The following is a 17465-nucleotide window of genomic DNA, read 5'->3' on the forward strand; positions in this document are numbered from 1 at the left end:
CACAGAAGCGACTGAGCGGACTTTCCGTCGGGCAGCGAAGCCACACCGCGGCACTTTGGATAACTCACACAGCTGAGGATCCCGCCGTCTGCCGAGGCGCATCGCGCTCATCTCGCGTCCCGCACCAAGAACAACTGAACACATTGCCATGAACGATTTACTCTGACATCATACGTGACTTTTTGATTCCCTCCATTCCGCCCTCCCCCCTTTTCATTTCACATTTGGATTCTCTGGAGGGGCATACTCCACGGTGGCAGCTTAATCCCCCCAGAACTCGCCGTGTGCGCGCAGGGAGCGCGTTTCTTTGCCCAACATGCAGGTGGATCGGAGCTGTGTGGTTTCCAGTGCGCGGTCTGCGTGTCTGCTTTTACTTTTGTCAACTCTGAGCACCAGGGTCAGTGAGGTGGGAGGCACCCACCAGAGCATCCCGCCGTCCGTGTAAGTAGATGCTCTTTTACACGCCACAAGTTTCAAAGCAGAATGTCATTCAAATATCCCAGTTTAAAAAAACATGTGTGATGGTTTATTGCGGTCTAGCGTTGAAAACAATTCCACTGTGTAATGGTGTGCTTGTTGAGTGTGATCCCTTTCCCCCTCACATTTCTATCTGTTGTATTTTAGTGTGAAATGTAGAATTGACAGGCTTAAATGACCACTCTTGAAATTTCTGTCGAAAAGCAGACTAGTCAGTTCTTTTAAACTTGCTGACTTCTCCCCTGTCTGCAGGGTGAAGCTGTGGGCTTCGGCTTTTGGTGGGGAGATGAAGTCCATCTCTGCAAAGTACTCCGGCTCCCAGCTGCTGCAGAAGGTGAGCAGCGTTATTGTCTGAATTCAACTTGTCAAATTGAACCCTGGAACTTGAATATCCTCCTCTTAAAACATTATTCAACTGTCTGTTGACTGACTGAACTCGAGAGCTTGACTTGCAAAATATTTGGGTAGAGGAGAAGAGATTTTCTACTTATATATAAAAAAGGAGCTCCTCTGTCCTTGACAAATACGTTTTTTAACACACACCCAGGGACACACACTGTACTCTACTACATTTTTTGCAAAGCTGATATTCCAGTTGGTAAAGTAACTATTTATGTAAAAGCTTAAAGATACCTTATTGAGAGACTTTTTGAAATTGCCGTTTGGATGTGAAAAGGCCAGCTTACGAGAGGAAATGACTGCTGTTGAGTTATTTTTTGAATTGAGAGAAATGTCACTCTCCATCTCTTAAACTGCGGGCTTTTTAGCCACTTGAGAATCGGTAATGCATTCCGACGAGGTAGGCACAGATTTAAAAGCTTATTCGGAACAAGCACCTTTTTGAGATGGGTGTCCAATTCACAAGCTCTCCAGCAGATGCATTCACGCACGCACGCACACACACACACACACACACACACACACACACACACACACACACACACAGATGTACTCTCCAGAAAGTGCAATTTTTTGCTATGCAACTGAATGTTCCTGACATTTCTAAAAAGCCCTCTTGTCGCAACTCTCTGCAGTAACAACCCTCTTACTTGGTTTTCTGGAAAGATGTGAGTGTGATGGAATGCAAATGTTCCTAATGGAGGGTCAGTTGATGAAGCACGGGTTACAACTGGCTAATGGATAGCTGTGGATAAAGGGCTGCTTTAGGGGAAGCTAACGTCTCAGCGGGTGCACAGACACAATGTGGTGCTTAAAGCCATCAGTTTAGGGCCCCAGTGGATGCATAGACCCATGGTGTGTGTGTGTGTGTGTGTGTGACTGGTTTAGGTGTCACACAGGCAACCCATGAGTGCATCCAAACAACCGCCCCCCTCCCACACATTTAAATGTACAGGCTGTCTTCACACTGCATATTCATATTCACAGCCATATAGACACATATGGGCTAGCGTGGATTTCATCAGCCGCTCGGAAGCCAGAGTGCTGTTATCTTTTTGATAGGATAAAACGGTTTCATCTTTTTCTTCCTTCAAAAAGAAGATAACCCTCCTCAGAGTGACGACCTCTTTATCAAATGCAAATGAAGGCCATGGGGTTAATTGCACAACGAAAAAACTGGAGACCTCTTTGTGGGGAAAGTGCATCTCTGACACCAAATGTTGCATGTTGCAAGCATAGTGGTATTCACCGTTCCCACTGGCTGGATAGTATTGTCAGATGTGCGGCGCTTATAGATGCACGCTCACAGTGTCCTGTATGTTTTGCCTTATTTTCTATCCGGTACAGTCTAGCTCTTGTCCAGAAACACTGAGGAGGGACCACAGGTTCCCTGAGGGCACATATGCTTTTAAATAGGCAGAAAGAAAAGAATGAGGGATATACACTGTTGTACATAGAGGGGAGGATGGTACTGAGGAGAAAAGGCTGACGTGTGTGTGTGTATGTGTGTGTGTTTCCCCTGGGCAGGGGACAGATGGACTCGGTCTCCCTTCAGTTATCTTCTTGACCCTAGTGTAACAAAACTCTCTTGGAAATAACCATACCTCTGCATGAGTCTGTCTCACTCACTCACTCAATCACACAGACACACACACACACACACACACCCACACACACACACACACACACACACACACACACACACACACACACACACACACACACACACACACACACACACACACACACACACACACACACCATCAGTGTAAAACCAATGTATATTCATGTGATACCATCATTTTCACTGACATATTAAGACAAAAAGGTGGACGAGTAGTTAACAAGACAAGAGTGCTTTTGTGTTTGTCTTAATGTTTGTACAGTATTTTTAAACTCTTGCACCTATTGTGGCTCGTGATTTTACTTTGTGTCCCACCATATTTCTTGTGTTGACTCTGCATTCATTTGACACTTCACTTCTTTACTGAGAGATATTAACAAAAAGTGCACAAGTATGATAACAATAATTTATTATTTGTCATTGTCACATTCCAATGATCGACTTTCATAGATAATATAGGCGCTTTCATTTAAGAACAGGTTTGTAGGATCTATTTTGAACAAATGTATCATTACAAATAGTCAATTATTACATGACTAACAAGTTGGAAAACAATATGATTGACAGAAGGATCTAGGGTTCAGAAATAATTGAAATAGAAACATTTGAAAATAATGATGATGATGATTTATTGCTAAAAAACCCCCCAAAACAATCAGTCAAATTGGACCAGATTCCACCTTTTTATCCAAACCCTGTCTCCTCTTTCCTCTCCTGTCCTGTCCTGGTCTGTCCTCCATTCCCACGCCACAGCCCGTTTCCTGTATCCATCGGAAAGAGCTCTCCTTTCAAGGTTATACCAGTAGGGTGTGTGTGTGTGTGTGTGTGTCCCTGAAGAAGAAGAAGAAGAAAAAACATGATCAATAAAGCCTTCAATTTGTTACACAAATCAGACGTGAGCAAATACAATCCATGTGTACGTAGAACACTCTATACTGCATACCCATACAAAGGACCTGCGACTTTAGTTTGAGACACATTAAACATCTCCCACTGATAGTTAGAATTAGCTCTGTGTGTTATACCCTCATCGCTGCTATTCTGTCGAAATCTTTAATTTCATGTATCATTGAGCAACCTGTCTATATGAGCCAGCCTGGCTTTGATGGCCGTGTCTGTGTTTGTTGGTTGGAGTGGTTTTCACCTCAGTGATGTTATGGCTTTCTGGAAATCAAAGTAGTGGGACATTACGCCACGCTGAAATAACTTCAAGCCTCTTGGTAATGGAAGATATGAGACAAATTATCATTCAGTGGGATCGCCACAGCGGCGGGCTGCAAGGTATCTGTGCACGTCTGCTCTTCTGTTTTTCAAAGCATGAGCTGTAAGCAGCAGGCATACTGTACTGTGTGTGTGTGTGTGTGTGTGTGTGTGTGTGTGTGTGTGTGTGTGTGTGGGTTAAGGTTACCTACTTAAAGCACGCTCACACACAGACACACACTCACCAAACGCACAAAAAAATATCAGAGGATGATAGAAAAAAGTAATGATGTGTGACAAGTATCAGTATGCTGGAATTGATTTGCCTGGGTGGGGAAGAAGAGTGTGTGTGTGTGTGTGTGTGTGAGCATGTATGGTGTGTTATAATATTCTCATTTACTAACAAAGAGCTTAGAGCAACAACCTAATGACATGTTGACATGCTGACAATATTCCACAACAACAAGCAAAAGAAGACAAGATGGATCCTCCAAAAGAAGTGGTGGATAAAACATATTTCTACATTTATTACACAGTATTATCACTGGAAGATAAAAAAAAACAAAACAAGGGAAAAAAAAAACAAGGGAAATAAAAAACGTGTTACCATTTTAAAACAATAAGCAAATAGTACATGTTCTTGCTTTATCCATTAAACTCTGTCTATAGCATATTTCATACAAGTAAGTGCAAAAAAATATGAATTATGAAAAGCTATTAACAGTTAATTTGTCATTATCTATTAGGCTTTCAGAGAATCTAATAGACAAAGACATCAGTGAATTCTGTTGTACGTGATGAGTTAAGGGATTTGCACCCAGCAGCGATATGCTTTAATCTATTGGAGTCGACAAGACTTGTTTCACCAAAATATAATTAAAAAACTTTTTTTTTTGTTCTAAATGTGTATGAAAATCATACTAACCAGATTTAAGAGCATGACTAATTATGTAATTCAGAAGTGGAAATGATTTTAAATCATTTAAAATTAATTAAAAATTTGAATGACAACAGTGGAAGAATGAAGAATTGCCGTCTGAGGATGAGGTTTTAAATAATATTTCCCACTCTGTACTCCAATTAAACAGTACTTCAAATTGTAAGTGAATTTAGGATTCCTTTTTTATTTCCAAATGTTATGCATTTGTCTTATTAACGGGTGACTATGATAAACTCAACCCTATTGGTCCGAGCATTTTAATGCCACCCTGAATAGAATGAAGTGGTTACAGATGGATGGATGTTCTTCTGACTCGTTTTAAACTAATTCCCCTTCTTTTGTCCTCTATTTGTCTTTCTTGTCCCACGGATGACTTTGTACATCTGTGTGTGTGGAAAGGGGGGGGGGGGGGGGGGGGGGAGGGTGATGGTGCCAATCTGCTGCCAAGGGTGGGCGACGGCTGAGGCGTTCCAGTGTAACAGAATGTCAGTGAGGGGGAGACTGCTGCAGATTAGATTTAGCTTTTGGAAAATTGAATAGCTGTCAGGTTTGGTTCAGCATGGCTAGCGATGAGGTGAGTGAAGGGGCTGTGTAGGGGCGTCTACTGATGACTGTCCGTCTTTCCCTAACCTCCCCCGACCCTCCCATTTCTCCCCCTGCTCTCCCTCCCCCTCCTGGTTTCACTGACCAGCATGAGCTCGCTAAATTTGATTCCTCCACCACTCGTATGAGGGAGACAGAGGTGTGTGTGTGTGTGTGTGTGTGTGTGTGTAAGTGTAAGTGTAAGACAGAAAAAGAATGGAGAAAAAAAGGAGGGCTGGCGTGTCAGAGAGTTAATTACAGCGTTAGCAGGCGAGCGTACAGCCTATGTTGCTATCCTTTCATGTCTTAGCAGTCCAGCTTTAGCCAACGCAGCCACTCACTCATACTGTAATTAATGCTTTGTTGGTGAGAAAAGTACGAGAAAAGCCTCAGTGACTCTAACACCCTGCCTTTACTGTAGAGAGGTCAGGAGCAGGGAGCGACGCCCTGTGCAACCAGATTAAAGAACTTAAATTCTTAAAGAGCGCAACTGCTGACGCTGTGTTTGAGGGCTTAGAAAACCACTCGTCTTTTGATGACTTGTTGTGTGGTTTATTCCTTTGATTTAGCCTCAATCTATATGAATACATTAATTTTCCATTATGAAAAGTGTTAATTTATGTTTGTAAGGAAGTTGAATTTTTCCCCCCAGTTCCTGAAGTTCCTACAGAAGATGCAACACACACACACACACACACACACACACACACACACACACACACAGCGTTTGCATACAGCGTAACACCTTGTGCACTGTGCTGTTCGGCATTAAAGATAAATATCCTCTGTCATCTGTCATGGGCTGTGCAGGCCTGGCTTTGCCTCTGTTGCCCCGCAGATAAAGAATATCTCACCATGGCTTCACCAGACATTAACTGATGCACACACAAGCACACAAGCACATACACACACACTTTTCCGAATTCTGTAATTATGACAGAGTGTTGTGCTCGGGACTGGATTGCATGCAGAGAGTAAACATTAGCCAACTTGGTAACGGGGCGGGACTAGTACTATTAAACACATTAACGTGTGCAGCATTGTGTGAAGGACTGTCTGTGACTTGCTGCTGTCCACATCCATCATCCGGCTGGTTGTTTGGGTCCACCCTGTGTGCTGTAGGTAAAGATGGCCTGTATAACGCAATCCACTGAATAGAAGAAAGGACATGAGACCCATTGCAGCTGCTCCATCAATCACAAGCACCTCGTTGTATGTCCTAAACCTCTGCATGCTCAGATAATTCTGCTTTAAACGTTATACTCAGACCCCGACTCTTGTTTTCTTACTTTCTCTCACTTTGTCTTTTTATTACCTTCAACTTTCCTGCCAACCCGTCCCTCTATCATACATTTTCACCGGTGTGATTTTATGATCTTGTGCCTCTCCAAATCATTATACTCTCTTTCCCCCCTTCCATCTTGCACTTTCTCTCCTCCTCTCCCTCAACCCCCTGCTTTAATAATGGATAGGATGCAGCTACGGCACTAAAGAATACATGGGAGGGGATCTTGGGACACGCCAGTGTTTGGAACAAGCGTTGATGCCCACACACTCAAAAAAGTGTTCCGCTGGCCCAGCACAATGTCGTGCACTCGTTGCACTTTGGGGTGGCCTCAATATGTGTCCCAAGTCGACCTGTCCACCTCTACATCAACTCTGCCAACATACACACAAATTCACACAAACAAACATTTCGCTTGGCTGTACTTGATGGAGCCCCACACCGTGCCTCATTTGCACAACACTTCTCATAGACTGTGAGAGTGCTGCCAAATCCAGCTCAGTGGGATGCCAGTGGCCCCTCCTCCGGATGACCTTCACCTGCACTTCCTATCAGCTCAACCAAACACACGCTCGCCAACACAACGTGGAAGAATACAGTCATGCATCAGCGGCAATGTGCGATTACTTAGACACAAAGATCCGTGTGAATCAATGCTCAGCTGTATTGATTACATGGTGTTGTTGACATGTGCAATAAGAAAGACGGATATTGTGCAGAAAGTAAGCAGTCATTATGTATTTCCCTGAGAGAAATACATGTTTGTACGTCAACGTCACGATCATCTCTTCAATGATTTAGTACTCAGTTAGCCAGTTAGCCTTCAACTTTATCATTGAATGGCCAAAGTTTGATTTATTGCTGTTCATGCTTTAGGTGTATGACTTTCAATGAAATTACATTCAATAACAGTAAGTAATAATAAGTAAATCCAGGGCATTACTGCTGGTAGTGCAAAGCAGAATGATACAATACAATTACAATAACAAAATGATGTCCAACAGTGGATGTTGACCAACACCAAAAACTGCACTGCAGATTACGTGACTTTTTGTCGCGTGACGGTCATTTTCAATTGGTGCTAATGGATTTTGGAACCTCATAAGTTAGTTTGGAAAATGTGATCCAGTATGGCTGCCAATAATTCAATATAGCCAGCTGTTTTGGTTAATACCAATACATATGTATCCTGTTTGATATTTGAAATATATAGTTCCAAAGATAACCAATGACCTTTCAATGACTGGGCAATAAAGTGGATGATTTCTAAAGGCAGGGTCACCGTTATGACTGTGAACGAGGTGTGGTTGTTGATGCCACAAAGTATTAATTCAGGCAGTCTCACCAAAATTGTTGATGAAAGAGTGAAAAGTGTCTGATGCATTGCACTTTCTGTACTGTATAATGACACCTAGGCTTGGATTAGTCATTCTGGGTCACAATAGTACAAGCTGTGGTTATGGTGTGTAGAATTAAATTTAGCATTCTTACTGACCTCTACATAAAGGAACAGCAGAAATGGAATATAACAGATGATTTCTTTAGTATAATCACATGGAAATAAGAAGCATTGATTTGTTATCTCAGAATGAGCCGTGTATTCATTCATTCACCATTCAGAGCGGTACCTGGCTGGATTTTGCTGCCATCTTTCTAGCCAAACACTGGCTCCAGATAGGACCATTCATGTTTTCACATTGGCCACTATAGTTCTCCTACACGCTTGGCACATGGGAGTTTACTTCATAGTGTCTATTCATGAATGTTTCTCACAAGTATATTCTTGTCCTCTGCAGGTGGTACGCTTATTTCCCTCATTTCTTTGTGAGGCCTTCAAAGCGAACTCAAACAAATTTATAGTCCAAAAAGTGTAACTTCCCATAATAAATCTCAACTTGCAAGGATGAATATTACCTTAATACATCCTCCACAATGTTTTGCTCTCTCCGTCCACTTTCACGCTGGCTGCTGCTAGAATCAATTTGAGACTGTGAGAATGTATGGAGTGGAATAGGGAAGCAGCAGGCTGCATTGTACGTGCTGCTAAGCATGAAAAATGTTTTCCATGACTGCTGAAACCAACTGAATGCAGGCAACTACAGATAGACTGTGGACTATTAATCAGTTCCATGTGAACAGATTAGACTTGCTCTTGGTGCTATTATGTTGTTTTTTTGGTGAAGTGACTTATGGCTTTATGAAAGAAAAAGTAGAGTGGAAACAGTAGAGAGGGCACTTCCTCAGTGCTTCCCTTTTAAAAGTAGGAAGGCTACCATAGCTTCATACATGTAAATGTATTTATTTATGGCTTATGCTGGAATAGATGATGTCAGTGTCTCTCTGTGTGTAGGTGGGGGGCACACCATGATGGCGAGGCATGTGAGGACATTGAAAGATGGCGGTCATTAGTGAGAGCAGGGATTTGGCACCCACTCTGAGGGGCAATGGTGCATGCCCAACAGATGCAGTGCACCATGGGACAAAGTCCTGAATGTCGGTACCAGCTATGCCATAAGGCCTTGTGTGTGTGTGTGTGTGTGTTTGTGTACAGCTGTTATGCCACTGTTCCTCATAGTAGCCCTCAGGCAGCCTTTAAACACTCGCTGCAGAAGTACTTACACACACACACACACACACACACACACACACACACACACACACACACACACACACACACACACACACACACACACACTTGAGGAGCCGGTGGGTGAATTGTTGAGGAATGAAATGAGTGAGATTTGTAATTGGTTTCAATTATACTGAAATAAAAAAAGAAACATGGCTTGCATGTCAAATAACATCAGGAAGGTTTCATGTATATGTTAGGTTTGGGCCGGTTTAAAAATGTTAAAACCGGTTTGGTATTAAGCCAAACACCGGACTGGACCGGACTGCCATACCAACTTTTACCACTAAGTGCCACAGCAGCCCCTCCTGTGGGAAACATTCAGCCTTTTTACACAGAAGATTGCACCGTAATCACAGAAGAGAGAGACAAAAATGTGCCGCGATCACACCGTTTATAAATAACTTTGCTTTGTGGCGTAACGCCGCGGCGGTGTCTTCTTTTACAAAACATCATGGCTTTGCGGAGCCAGAGATGTGGTGACGGTGCCGCCGGTGGTGTGACGTATTCAATGAGCATTGGAAATCCAATAAGCTCAAGGCTTCAAGACAACTGTGAAAGGGGAACTTTTGCTCGTCTGGAATATATATACACTACTCTTCAAGTGTTGATGATACAATGGCGGCCTTGTTGAGCAAAAACCGGCATTTTATCTTCTTCAGATCGCCGTTCTCAGCTCGTTAAATGCTCCGGTGTCGCGACGCCTAGTAACACGTCTTCAAAACGTTGATGTAAGCAAACATCTCCCCCCTCCCACCTCGACTGAAATGTGATCTCTGTCATGCCGGCCTTGGCTTGCTTGGCAGCGGCGCTGCTGCAATTTGTACACCAGCCGATTCGGACACTCGCCGATCCGTTTATAAATAAACACAATATTATGTTAAACACTTTCATTTTTGCTGATTAATAATGCAATACAAGTTGGATTTTGTGCCGTGATGCCGTTTTTTCATGCGTAATAGCATTGTTGAACCAGGGCAAGTGACAACGACAAAAAGAAAAACACCACATTAACAAAAACAACGACAAAAAGAAAAACACCACATTAACAAAAACAACGACAAAAAGAAAAACACAACGAAATTAACAAAAACACAACCACATTAACAAAAACACCACATTAACAAAAACAACGACAAAAAGAAAAACACCACATTAACAAAAACAACGACAAAAAGAAAAACACAACGAAATTAACAAAAACACAACCACATTAACAAAAACACCACATTAACAAAAACAACGACAAAAAGAAAAACACCACATTAACAAAAACAACGACAAAAAGAAAAACACAACGAAATTATCAAAAACACAACCACATTAACAAAAACACCACATTAACAAAAACACAATCACATCAACAAAAACAAGAGAAAAAGGAAAACACAACCACATTAACACAAACATAACATTAACAAAAACACAACCACATTAACAAAAACACATTAACTTTAACCTGAAAGGGTATGTACTTGCTATGATGACACATCATTGCTGCCTGGTCTTTTTAACAAGTGAAGGGCTGCTTTTCACCACATAGGTTGCTTATGGCTCAGACGGACATTATTTTGGATCAGATTAAGAAAAGATGTATTGCCCTCATTGTGACAGAACGGTTACACAGGGCTCTCAAGCACACATTTCAACCTGTTAACACGCTCACACGCCACACCTAGTATTTCTCACACAGAGAAATGACCAGGCTCATTGTTTCACATTCGTTTTTTTCATCCATCAAACGACAAACTTTGTGACGTACAGAAACCTCGCACACTGAGTCTGGTGCGTTTTTTAATACATATTCGTTGCGAAAATTCACAAAAGGAAAATAAATGGAGTCATCAGCAGGGAGGGAGATTCTGTGATCTACTCACTTCATGAAAAAAGAAAAAGAACAGCGCAACAGTTGGATCGTGGAGATAGGTGGTCTTCTTTCTGATGTGCCGCCCTCGTAGTACTGGACCACTGACCTCCTGAAATCCACCTGGACCCAACCATGATCGTTGAAAATAAACAGTCATCCAGCAGTTAGCAGGATCATTACGCAGCTTCATTCATTCATTTTCTTCTTTCAATAATGAGACGATCACTATATCGTCGTCACTGCTAGAATTACTTTATTTTCAACCGTACCGATCAGGTCCAGGTGGACTTTAGGTCCGGTTTACAGAATTACTGGGACCACACATCTGAACAGCGGCTGCAGTACATCCCCAATCCTGGTGCGATCCCTCGCCACAATCTGTTCTTCATCTCCGCATCAAAGCAGCCCCTCCACCTGTTAAAAACATGGACGTGCTCCGTCCAGTCAGCAATGATGTGTCATAGCAACTACCTTTCCGGTAGAAGTTAATGTCATTGTGTTTTTCTTTTTGTGGTTGTGTTTTTCTTTTTGTCATTGTGTTTTTCTTAATGTTGTTTTGTTTTTGTTAATGTCTTCTTTTTGTTAATGTCGTTGTGTTTTTGTTAATGTCGGGTTTTTGTTAATGTCGTTGTGGTTTTCTTTTTTGTCATTGAGTTTTTATTAATGTCATGTTTTCTTTTTGTGGTTGTGTTTTCTTCTATTTGTTAATGTCGTGTTTTTCTTTTTGTGGTTGTGTTTTTGTTAATGTCATGTTTTTTTAATGTTGTTGTGTTTTTTTATTTTAATTGTTTTTTGTTAATGTTGTGTTTTTCTTTTTGTCGTTGTGTTTTTGTTAATTTTGTTGTGTTTTTGTGAATGTCGTTGCAGTTTAACCTTCAGGACCACCAAAAAAATAGCACAGCCGCACCACACAGAATCCCTCCCCCTAGAACATTTACTGTTGTGACCAAGCTCAGAAAATCTGAGAAGCACAAAGGAACACTAGTAAAAATAAATAAAGAAACACAGTCAGGCTGAAGCTGTGATTTCTACTTGTAGACTTTTAGTGCTCGTAGGGCCATTTGATCCATACCGTGCCTCGGGCATGATTGCCCCTCCCCCGTCCCCCCGCCGGCTTGCACTCACACTGCTCCAGGCCAAACGGGCCTCGGCCCGATTGCCTGTTGTACATACGTCATCACGTCGTAATATGACACATGCATGGCTTCACGTTGTTTTCAAGAAGCGCCGTCTCATAGTCATCACAAAAGAGAACAACACAGAAAACATGACTGAAACTTTTCTGATGTGTCTCCATATGTTTCTAGTAAACACTCGGTAGATTTTGTAAACACTCAGCAGATTTTGCACAGAGCAGCATTTTTATCATAAAAGTACTGGTCCGGTTCCATTCCGGTAGCGCTCACACCACGAGTCTGAAGCCCAAACCCGAGTGAGTGGGGCGGTCTATCAATTAAAGCCTATGTCACACTGAGGAAGTGTACCGTTCTTAAGTTAGGCTCAATCGTGCCTTGGCGCGGTACGATTAGTGTAGTGTGAATGCACCCTTAGTCTCAAGTAAAACTCAAGTCAAATGTTGATATTTATATATCACCCTTCTAGTCTTCCAACCACTCATGTCAACATTTACCCACACACATACATGGGCAGTACCAATCTAAATGTTCATTCTCTCTCACACACACACACACACACACACACACACACACACACACACACACACACACAAACACACACACACAAGAGAGAAGCAGGTGGGTGAATTGTGTTGAGGAATGAAATGGGTGGGATTTCTAATTGGTCTCAATTATACTGAAATAAAAAGAGAAACATGGCTTGCATGGGATCAAATACCATCAGGAAGGTTTCATGTATGTTAGGCTTGGGCCGGTTCGATAATAAGCCAAACACCGGACTGGACAGGACGGGTACACACACACACACACACACACACACACACACACACACACACACACACACACACACACACACACAGCACAGCCTTCAGGAGTAATTTGGGTATTGAGTATTTTGCCCAAGGACTCTTCATCTGGAGGAGCCAGGGATCGAACCGCCAATCTTCCGATTAGTGGACAGCTCTATCTCCTGAGCGCAGCACACCAGAGCCAGAGCACACCTTAAGTCTTTGGGCCCTAGTTTCGTAGACCAGGCGCAGTCAGCTCTCAGCGCACCTGCGCCGCGCCGACGGGGTGTGTCCGCCTGGACTTTGCAAGTTTCGTGCACCGCGCAGGCTCGCGCAGGCACACCTCCCGCCACGTCTCGGTGACGTGTGCGCACTACGCGCCGTTAGCCAAACTTCCACTCCGCCAGCTGTGATTCGCATTGAATGAATGGACTTTATTTACGCCTTGCGCCTTGCGCCGAGAGTAGACCAGGTCGGAGCTGGCGAGCTTTCAGCGCAGTCTTGGCGAGGCTTTTTGCCACGAAACTTCCGCTACGCCAAGCTGAATCCGTGATGCCTCCCCCTGCTGCGCCGCCACACCCATCTTGGCGCAGGCGATCCACCAAACTGCCAAACTGACCGTGCGCAAGGCTGCGCGGGTCGAAACTTGCATTGCGCCGGCTCCGCCACCCACGCTGCACCACGAAACTAGGGCCCATTGAGTTTAACATCAACTTAGCATCAACTTGGCATCAACGCTGGGCCTTGTGAACACACTAATTTCCAATGTATGCATGTCAATGTCCCCCCATATCACAGTCACCTTAAATACACCAAAACATGGTATTCATTGCCTGATTTGAAAGTCTTCCAGGGTCCTGCCTCACCAGATGAGAGGTCATTGTCAAGCAATCTTAATTAATCCAAAACATGTAAACCCTATCCATCATTATTTTTATTGTTATTTTAAATCTCTGTCTGACTGCAAGTTGTAATCTCAATCTACAGCGTTGCTTTTTATTGCGTTTGGACAAGGCCTGAACAGTTTGTTTTATAAGAAAGACATTGAGACCAGTGTGCCAACCGCCAAGTGTTAGTCATACCACAATCTGCTTTCCTGCTTGCTCTTGTTCAGCCTCAAACTGACCGCATGGTAGATGTCCTGGGACCAGCGACAGACCACGACCAAACTTTTACACCTCACTTCTTATGGCCTGATAGCACCTATAAGGAGCTGCCCTCTTCTCACCATAGAGTGAGTGGTCTGCCAAAGTGTGTGCATTTGTTCTCACACTCTTCCCCATTCATTCACAGCACATTGATCTCACTTTAAGATATCACGTGTTATGATCAATATTATATTCAGCCCCACTGATAGATTATGCATTATGCTGAAAGGAGCTGCAATTAAGGGGTGGCCAGTCAGGCAAGACAAGTTTATGAACCTACGAGTCTTATTGGTGTTTAAAGATGTTTTATTTTATGTCTTTGTGATTCGCATTTACAGTAAGTGTCTGCGTGTGTGTGTGTTTTACAATCCGCGGGGAGTGTATGTGCCACCAGATATGGGACTCAGACCAACATGCTTTTAAGGCAGGGAGGACAAGCGTGAAATTAATTGTTCCACTTCATCTCCGGCCAGTGCTCTTCTTTTAAAGGGAACAATTTGTCGGCTGGCATACAAGGGAGGGTATGAAAGGAGGAGGGCACGGCAGCGATTTGGCGGTCCTGGGAGATCCTGTGATCCTGCTGTGGATTTAGGCTGGTTCTCCTGTCCCCCACTAAAGCAACTGACTGATGTTGCATTCACTCCAAACACTCCAAGTCAAAGTGCAGTTGTTTCAGACGGTCTCTCAACCCTCGCTCGGCTCATTCCTGCACACAGACGCACTCTCAGTGACACTGTGGCAGAAAGCAGAATTAACCTTGTGATGCCTCTGGGTCTTACCTCTTCTTGTTTCCTCTCCTCACATCCTATCTCCTTCTCTCTCCATTCCTGCTCCCCTCCTCCTTCCTGAGCCATGTTGGTTGTTATTACAAACATGGCTTTGGGGAGTCAGTACTAGTCCTTCATATGAAATGATGACACTGCAAGACATTTGTTCTCTTCAACATGTTTTAGGAGATTACCTGCTCTTGCACTGTGGGCACAAGGTTGTAGCTTGCATTAATGGACACAAAGAGACACACAGAGACACTGAATAATTCAGCAATGTCTAAGTGAAGTTTTTAAAAGGTTTTCAACCAATAATATAGTATTGTATTTATCTAATATTCCTTCATTTTGGGAAAAGATAAAACTGATGCATAGATTAGGCCTCATTATCCTGCTGGTAAATGGGATTGTGATTTTTAAAGATCCTCCCTCTTGCTGTGAGGTGACAGTGCTAACCAATACATTTCACAGAAAATTAAATTTGGTGAAAAGTAGTCAACATTGGCTCAGCTCATCCCAAAAACCAACCTATTTTACAGAAAATAAACCGCAAAACCGTACAGGTCAAATTGTTTTGTCATATACCTGCGTAAGATTCACTCTTTAAGTGCCTCAGTGGCCATTTGATTTTGATTTTGTTAATACAGTTTTTTATTTGGACAAAGGGCATTATTATTTAGGACAAATCCACCACTAAAATTGCCTTGTGATAGACTGTCTTCAAACGGTATTTCACTGAGTTATTTACCAAATACCCAGCAGGCGAAACAGAAAGCAGCATCTTTCCAAGAGGAGTATTACAACCATTTAAAATTCTGGAACAAGCTTTGTTGGAAAGCTCTTTTTGTGTGCCAAACTGGTCCTGTTTGGGACCTGTGTCCCTATCCCCTTAATTAAAAGCAACATCTTGTTACCCTGTCACTTTTGCTTGGTGGCCATATCCTGCTCTCTGGTCGGCTCTCTCTCTCTCTCTCTCTCTCATCTTCTCCTTCACCTTGTATTGGTAGAATAAACAAGTAGCTTATATACTGTAGTTAGGAAAGGGTTTTAATAAATGTCTTCTGTTTAGAATGAAGACCATTGGCATACATGTGTGTGTACTATGGATACCATGTCTGTAAAATGATTTTATAAACGCATTTATGTTATTGTTTTGCCACTATGACAATCTTACTTTGATTTCTGCTCACCTTCTTACCTGATTCTTCCTGCTCTATCTCTCTCTGCCTTCTCTCTCTCCATCCCCTTTCTCCCTCTTAGCACTGACAATCACACACAAACATACCGTGTTCCAGCATGTTCTGGGTTATAATCTGAATAGTTCCAGTTAATGACACTTTTGAAGAAGTTGAAGAAAGGCACAATTCAGTCATACAAAACAAAGCATGCAAACAATAAATGTAAGGTTGCAGAACTATACACTGCTTAGTTATGTGGAATCACTGCAGAGTCGACTGCAATGAATGTGGCCAAACAGAAGCTGACTCTGCATTTCAGAACTCTGAGTTTGACTACCTGTCCACTTTCTCACCTCTCCCCTCTCTCCCCCTCTCTTCCTCCCTCTGTGCCCACTCCCTCCTGCTGTCCCTCCTCACCTCTTTCTGCTGTCAAGCAATAAGCACGCATTACAACCAGGGTAGATCTGATATTATAAGAGGAATACATTCATCAATATCAATTCATAGCTGCTGTGAACAATCCAATCAGTTAACCTTATTCTGACCTTATTCTGACCTTACTCTCACATGAATGTTTTTTTTTTTCTTGAGAAAAAAAAATTGTTTGTCCATCTATGGAAAAAACATTTATATTGAATAAGCTAGCAAAGAATGTCAGCTAACACACTTTGCCACTATTAACACCATGGAACTATAGCCAGACACTTTATTAGTCAAAAATAACGGCCGATTTGGCCCGAAGTCATCTGTCTCAACATCAAGCAATTTTCTTTTGTAACAATTCAACTTACTTGTGTTTAATGGGCCATGGAATTCACTGATGTTTGGGACGCAGCCTAAGTCCTCTTCTCTTTAGCTTTCCCCGTCGGACTACCACCAGATGCACGCGCCTTGCACCGCCACTCGCGTGTCTGACAGCACGTCTTTTAAAGGATAATGGATATTAAACCTGGTTAATAAAACACGTTGATCCTGTAATTGTTTGTCCCGTCTCTAACAGACACGTTAGAAATCTAACATTAAGTAATACTGATTTCAGAAAATAACAATAATTGGAATTAATAATTAGGCTATTATTATTTTTTGGGAAACTTGCTTTCTTCCTGCTTTCTCCCTTTTTTGATTTTGTAGTTAAACACTGAACCATTTTCACTTGAAGGCTTGTCATGCACACATATCAGGGGGCCTCATCAGTCTGTTATGTGGACTTATTGGTCTCTGTGTAGTCGCGTCTCGTCTCTTCCTGTACACAGAAACACATTCAGGGGCTTTTCAGAGCCGTGTCTCTTTTGTCCATCAAACCAGACTCATCCACTTGTAGTCAGACAAGCAGGCGGAAGCAAACGAAACAGACGGGGCTCCTTTTTCTGAATGAAAACCAAATAACACAGCTTGAACCAGACAAGATTAAATAGCACACAGACTTGTAATTCAAGGTGGTATTC

The 17465-nt window shown here is 42.6% G+C and overlaps 1 protein-coding gene across 2 annotated transcripts in view; it reads left to right on the forward strand.

Moving 5' to 3' along the window:
* Positions 1-17465, forward strand: part of cacna2d3a (calcium channel, voltage-dependent, alpha 2/delta subunit 3a) — a 120816-nt gene continuing 103351 nt past the window's right edge. For both annotated transcript variants that reach the window (XM_084015472.1, XM_084015473.1), the window contains exons 1-2: positions 1-441; positions 730-811. In XM_084015472.1, coding sequence (XP_083871598.1) covers positions 317-441; positions 730-811 — 207 coding nt within the window. In that variant the 5' untranslated portion in view covers positions 1-316. The remainder of the gene's footprint in view (positions 442-729; positions 812-17465) is intronic.

Source organism: Eutrigla gurnardus, assembly GCF_963514095.1.
Source record: "Eutrigla gurnardus genome assembly, chromosome: 8".
In the NCBI taxonomy this organism is placed as follows: domain Eukaryota; kingdom Metazoa; phylum Chordata; class Actinopteri; order Perciformes; family Triglidae; genus Eutrigla; species Eutrigla gurnardus.